The following is a 7,500-nucleotide window of genomic DNA, read 5'->3' as shown; positions in this document are numbered from 1 at the left end:
TACACACACAAACATATATAAACACACACATATATATATATATATATATATATATATATATATAAATACATACATGTATGTAATAGTATATATAGTAATCTTCCCATGGTTAGACTTATAAAAGGTGGAACAGCTTATCATAAAAAAAAAAATACATAACGGCAATATGTTCCAAAAGATATATGTACTATATATGCAATAACTTATGAACTTTACAAAAGCAAACCTATGAGTATGTGCAGTATAATCTGATGTACAAATATTAGAAAAATTTACACCATCCGTCAATAAATCCCACCTCAAAACATATAGATAACATAAATGAATGTCTAGTGACACTTTACTAAGTGATTATATGTATAAGCAATAGGTTTCCATTAATGAATAGATCGATTCACACATATAGATAGATAGATAGGTAGACAGATAGATGAATAGGTAGAAACAGATGATTGTATATGCTAAGAAAAACTACCAGCTCCACAAATTAAGTAATTTCTCTGAAGACACGGGCGTCACTTCCGGTTGCTCTCACCAGTGATTAGAAAATACACTCGAAGAAGCAAAAAACTAAATAAAGCTTAACCGTTTTGTTTGTGTGTTTAATATGTTCCATAAGAAAGATTCTTCGGATATTCACTATGGGCTTCAGGAAAAAGGGTTTAGGTCGACTATTGAGTACATACATGTGCAAGATATCTGGTACTTCGTGTGCAATCATATGTTATTTTATAATTCAATCCACATGCTTAAGTGTACATTAAAACAGGGATTACAGTTTCCTTAAATAAACCTCTAAACACCAAATACATACAATTATATTTTATGTCTTGTAGTTGCATGTGTATGACATTTGTTTTTGTTTCTCTTATTTATAGACACAGCAATCACGTAATAAATTATATCTATTCAGTTAACTGTGTGCATACCAACGACTTAAATTAGCATGAATAACGAATATTAAAGTTATCAAGTATTTACAGCATGTATCTGACCACGACAATGTATATCGTATGTGCGCACAAACGCACATGAAAGTACATCTGTAATTATAAATCATTTTAACTCTATATATTCAATTACACATGTACGTCTCTCTGCACTCCCAGTGTGTGCATTTCGCCCTTTTGGCAGAAAATGCAATAGATCGCATGTGCGTGTGTACGTGTGTGCGCGCGCGTGTGTTTGCGTGTAGTCCCTGTGTCTGTGGCCCCCTCTCTCCCTCGCCTGTGCTGCCATCTCTAAACAATCGTGAAAAGACCCCCCAAAATTAACCAAATATAACCCAAATACCTCTTTCTCTCTCTCTCTCTCACCTCTCTCTCTCTGTAAGTAACGAGAGACTTTCGCAGCAGACCCACATGCATGTCCATGGCTTAGACTGAGGCATGACTAACTCCATCTCCTTCCCCAAAGAAGTCTTGAGACCTTGAGAAAATAATCGCCTCGAGCCATTAATTTTATGAAAGGTTCCTCAGACCAAAACGCAACACCCACCCTCGAGAATCTCCTCTAAAATTAAACATTAATAGTAGATTTGTTGCTCTTTAAAAAAAGAAAGAAAGGAAGGAAAGGGAAACGGAAAGGACAGGAGGAGGAGGACGTGGACGAGGACCTCCTTCGGGTAGTGAGAGGAACTATTTTGGAAGGTTCTTTTGAAAGGTTTAATTTTATAAAGCAAGAACAAAATGCCCAAAAAGAAGTCAGGTATGTTTCCTCTGTGTGTCTTAGGGTTGATGAACCACTGTTTTTCTTTTTTTTTTTTCTTTTTAATTATTATTTGTTATGAAATGATTGTGTGCAAGTGTTTCAGTTCATTGTCTTTTGTGATGATGTGTTGGAGTTGTATGAGAATAAAAGGGTTTTGGCGTGCATTAGGGTCCTTTGGTTCTCGGTGTTTGGGGTTTCTGTCGTTGCTTTGAAGAATTGCTTTGTCAAGTTGTTTTAAGAAATGGTTTTGTTTTCAGTTATTTCCTTTGTTCAGTTGCCTAGGCCAAGATAGACAAAGAGAGGGAGTTTGAGGAGAATCTACGTTAACAGATAGATATAGGTTTCGAGCCGAGCATTTTTGTACTTTTGGTTAGAGATTGATTTTGTTGATTAGGAAATTTCTATTTTTATATATATGGGTAGTTGCCTAAATTTTGGTTTGTTTGGGTTTCAGGAAATTGATGCCGCAATACATTTTTAACCAACTGTAGGCACTTGGTGAACTATATATTAGTGTTATTAGGATATTTCATTAGCAATTTTTTATGCTTTTATCAGAAAGCAGTGTGATCTAACTGCCAGTCAAGCGGTAACATAAGTGGTAGCTTATAAGATGAATGTGCAATTTACAATACATTCATAGAGTCCTAAAGTTGTAGGTCTTTTCGCAAAAGACCCTGGCAAGGAAATGCCGTTGAGATAGGTTCCTTCAGGTCGTGTTAGGTTAAGTTTTACAAAGCTGTAAAGATGAACACAGCCATATAGATTTTTTTATTACTTAGTGATTGCCAGAAAAAATAAGCGCTTAAGTTGTAAGATTTGCTTGGTAAATGTTTAAAAAACACCATAAATATACTTTTGTTGATTGGCATAGCCTTCACACCGGTTGACGCTTAACCAAAGGCCAACAAACTTCTGCCATGTATTTTCAAGCATACATGGTCGAGGTTTTTGTCCTTTTTTGAAGCACAACCTTAAAGCTGCAGCTGTCATTTGACATGTCAGCTTCAGATTGTAGGCATCTGTCAAACATCACATAAAAGTGCAAGTGGGTTTACTGTCAGTGATTAAATATTTCTTAATCATTAGGATTATTTGGCAATGAGTTTTGTAATAAGCGCTACTTAACCCTTTCCCAATGGGGCACTCGCTACCGCGAGACCCTATTGCCGTGCGATTGATTGAATGCAAAATTGTCCATGGACTGGCCATGCGCCGGCATCAGGGTTTGGCTGTGTAACCGTCGTCATAGGGTTAATTTTCAAGAGCAATTCTCTTGGCTCTGTCATGTCACATGAACAAATAATCTTATTGTAATATGTAAGACTGAACATTTTGGAATAACTTAGAAAGAAATGTTATAATCTACTCAATGGAGATCAATATCACATAATTTTTTCTTAATATTTATTGATATTTTTTTAACTTATGCATTTTACCAAATCATTAAATATGTAAACCCAACTCTAAGTTCATGTGCATCAATTGAATTTGTTCCCAATTTGTTAACTGATCCGTTTAATCTTTGATGGGAAACAGATTTTATGCTTTTATGATTATGTAATTGCACATTGATATTTATCCATTTTAGAACTATAGTGTAACAGTGCCAGAGCAAAGGGACATTTTTAATTTATTTAGGCAAATCTTATGCTTTGGTATCTTGTATTTTAAAAATTTAGTAAGCAAGTGAGTTGAATCTGGTAAATCGTATTGACAACTCTGCTGGATCAGTTGAATTATCTGGCTCAGATGGATGGGACTCCACTCTAAGCTTACTTGGCTGCCCCTCAGCCTTGCCATAACATCTCTATAAAACATTTTTTTGTGGAAAATCAATCTAATTGAACATCAGTGTATTGGTGCAAGATATGATAGCAACATTGGCCAACAGCCTAGTCTGACTTCATCAATGGTTCCAGCTTTTTCAAGAATTCATATTTGGTTCTGAGTCTGAGCCCAATTCACAGGTGATTTCCATCAAAATTGCTTATCAGACGAAATTCATTGATTGACGGAAATGATTGGATCATACCTGAGCAACCTTTTGTTAGATAAAAATAGAACTGGTCATCATCTTTAAAGGTTTTGACTTGCATCATTTTCCCATTTAATTATCTTAGAAAAGATTTCTCCAGACTTTGAAGCCTTTTGAAAGATTCGAGAGTTTAAAATTATTGTATAGTTTGTCTAGGTAGTTATATTATCTCCAGAATTTTAGATTTCATGAATATATTTTTTTCCAAGAAGTTTTGTGTAGCTGATTAAAACTGATTAAGATTTTTGAGAACTAGAATGCATTGAAAGAATGAAGAAATTATTGGTTTAAAGAAAATCAGTAGGTTTGCGTCATCCTTATAATTCTATGATTTTGACATTGAATAAGTAGAACCTCTGTTTAGAATTTAAGATACTTTGTCTATACCATTTGTTTAGAATTTATAAAGGTGCAAACCAAAGTACAAAATTTGATTTATTGAACTTTAAACTATGTTGCCTACGTAGTTTTATTCTTTGTTTATTGGTGGAAAAACAGTAGCTGGATTTGATAATATGGAACACTGATACATTTGTTGATTTATTTAATGTTGTTTTTATTGGCATAGTTTTTTTATTTTTTCATCTTATAGATTTTATTATTGGTATTATTATTACTATTATTATTGTCATTATTATTATTATTATTACTGTTATTATTATCATTTTATGTATGATTTTATTATTATCTGTATTATTGTTATTTTCATGATTATGATGATGATTTTTTCTTTATTATTATTATTATTATTATTATTATTATTATTATTATTATTATTATTATTAATATAATTGTTGTTGTTTTTCCTGTTGTTATTGGTATTATTATAAATATGACCATTGTCATTATTGTTATAATTATGATCATTATCATTATTATTATTGTTATTATTATTTTTATTTTTTAAAATTATAATTACTATTATTATTATTATTATTATTATTATTATTATTATTATTATCATTATTTTATCATTATTATTATTATTATTATGATTATTATTATTATTATTATTATTATTATTATTATTATTATTATTAATATTGTTATTGTTGTTTTTCCTGTTGTTATTGGTATTATTATAAATATGACCATTGTCATTATTGTTATAATTATGATCATTATCATTATTATTATTGTTATTATTTTTTTTATTTTTTATTATTATTACTATTATTATTATTGTTATTATTATTATCATTATTTTATCATTATTATTATTATTATTATTATTATTATTATTATTACTATTATTATTATCATAAAATTTATTTTTATTATTGTCATCCTTGTTTTTATTGATGTAGATATTGATATTGTCAGTATTGCTGTTATTGTTATCGGCATAATTATTGGGTGTTATCAGCATTATCATGATTAAGTCTGAATAAATTTTGCCAACAGTTCATATTCAAATTACCAATACTATTGAGCTTCTTGTAATTATATATAATATAACACATGTAGCAAGTAGTATTGTTCAATTAGGAATTTGAAACTAATGGCTTCCGATTGATGTAGAAGTAGCACCTTAAAGATAGGAAATATTAATAATTTATCTCTGTATAAAGAAATCAGTGTTATGATGAAACTTGCATGAATCGTTTTAATAATTTGTATTTGGAGTGTAATAGTTCACATTAATGATTGATTGCTAATTGTCTTTAAATGAGAAAAAAAGGAGAGTAGTGTCATCTGCATGTAGTACACTGTTTGACCAACTTAACAGAATATAACATTGTGTTCTAACCTGTACATATGTTTGTAAAGAGATTTTTATGATATGATTTGTGCAACAACTTGTGTACTATTTGTATTTGCTTCATGATGTAACTAGATGATAATGTGAATTTTACGTAATAAAATCTGGACTTTTATTTATGACTTAAGATATTATAAGTATTGATGTATCATTTAGATAATCTTATTTAGATGTATTTGATAGGTTCCTATATTTTTGATGATGACATCATGTACTCTGAATGAATATTAGACATTTAAATGAATTTATTTTTGAAATAATATAAAACTGGTAGTGTCAGAATAGAGGAGTTGGATAATGATAACTTTTTGTGTGGAATCAAAGATCTCTTTTTTCGCTTTCAGAAAAAGACAAAATTGAATTATATAATAATATCTTTGTCATTTACATCCTTTTTACTGTAAGGTTATTCTGTTTCTTTCACATTTTATTCACTATCAGGTAAAATAAGCGCAAATAATTTTTCCATAGAATATTACGTAGATACATGATAAAGCACCTTAATATGGTATGAAATCATAAATCTGTAAAAAGGAATAGATTTATAATAATTTTCTTATTATCAGTAGGAAGGGAAATTACAGTAGAAGTTTTACATGCCCTCATCTGAAATTCACCTGATTTCTCATTCTGTGCTGTTTTATTGTGGAATTTCTTCTTGAGAGATTCAAAGGTGCTACCTGAGATCAATTCCAAATTTCTGTAAGTGAGATGATAATGAAGAAGCATTTTTGTTTGAAAACTTTTTTTCTTTTTTTTTTAAGAATTACCAAAAATTTACCAATAATTTGTAAATGGAAAAGTTACATATAAGATTTTCGTGAGATTTATAAAATAGAGTTAGTTGGGAGTCTCTCTAGGGAATAGATAGGTATGGAAGTAAATTGATTAGATTAGGTAATATTATTTTTGATCAGATAAGTAGTTTATTGAATATGAAGAGAATGTTTGAATGATGATTTTATTTTTTCAGTTTTATTTATTTATTTTTATGAGTTATAAGCTTTAAAAACAATATTGTAATCATAAATTGAGCTATGATACACCAAGTTTGATATTACCATCTATTGCTCAGTTAATTTTAAAGAGAAAGTGAATTGAATGTTAGTATTTAACATAAGATAAACCATGTCACTGACCTGTGATAGTGAATGAATCCTAGAATTCATAAAAGAATAGCAAAAGCATCATAAGATTGATTAGTAGCTTCAAAATTAATTTCATTAATTCACCTTAATGAATGAAAGAAAGAGAATAGAAATGACCCACAAGGACCCCTTGTAAACACCCCTCTCCTGTTACCTCCCAGCTGTTACAAACAGCAGCAGCCTGGCGGCCGATTTCAAGACAGGGAGTGGGGGTTCCCCAGACTCCCCTAACAATCCCAAGAAGAAAAGACGGACGTCCAACACACCGTCCTCAGCGCAAGGACCTCCCTCGACACCCCCAAGCCATGACTTGGTTCCTCCCCCACTTACAGGTAAGGCTAAAGTAGGAAGGTTATCAATGTGGGTTGACTTGTGTATGTCCGTGTTAAGACTTTATGCATGTGTCTCTTTTGGGGATTATTTTTGCATTTATATACTGTACACCCACACACACACACACACACACACACACACACACACACACACACACACACACACACACACACACACACACACACACACACACACACACACACTCTCTCTCTCTCTCTCTCTCTCTCTCTCTCTCTCTCTCTCTCTCTCTCTCTCTCTCTCTCTCTCTCTCTCTCTCTCTCATATATTTGCACACTTTCATGCGCACTTAGACATTCATGCACATTCACACAGTCACATACATATACACATTCACACAGTCACATACATTCACACATTCACACACATTCATGCACATTCACACACATTCACACTCACATTCACACTCACTCTCACTCTCACTCTCACTCTCAAACTCTCTCTCTCTCTCTCTCTCTCTCTCTCTCTCTCTCTCTCTCTCTCTCTCTCTC

At 31.5% G+C, this 7,500-nt stretch overlaps 1 protein-coding gene across 4 annotated transcripts in view; it reads left to right on the top strand.

Moving 5' to 3' along the window:
- Positions 1-1,167: 1,167 nt before the first annotated feature.
- The window catches only part of LOC122248073 (uncharacterized), a 20,529-nt gene continuing 14,196 nt past the window's right edge, over positions 1,168-7,500 (top strand). For 2 of the 4 annotated variants that reach the window (XM_043007886.2, XM_043007888.2), the window contains exons 1-2: positions 1,169-1,707; positions 6,820-6,990. In XM_043007886.2, the coding sequence (XP_042863820.1) occupies positions 1,689-1,707; positions 6,820-6,990 (190 nt within the window). In that variant the 5' untranslated portion in view covers positions 1,169-1,688. Of the gene's footprint in view, positions 1,708-6,819; positions 6,991-7,500 lie in introns of all 4 variants that reach the window. The other 2 variants (XM_043007887.2, XM_043007889.2) reach the window with 2 other exon arrangements.

The sequence above is a fragment of the Penaeus japonicus genome, unplaced genomic scaffold (assembly GCF_977035675.1).
Source record: "Penaeus japonicus unplaced genomic scaffold, GWHDUDI00000001_assembly GWHDUDI00000014, whole genome shotgun sequence".
NCBI classification, from domain to species: domain Eukaryota; kingdom Metazoa; phylum Arthropoda; class Malacostraca; order Decapoda; family Penaeidae; genus Penaeus; species Penaeus japonicus.
This window is presented reverse-complemented; position numbering and strand designations above follow the sequence as displayed.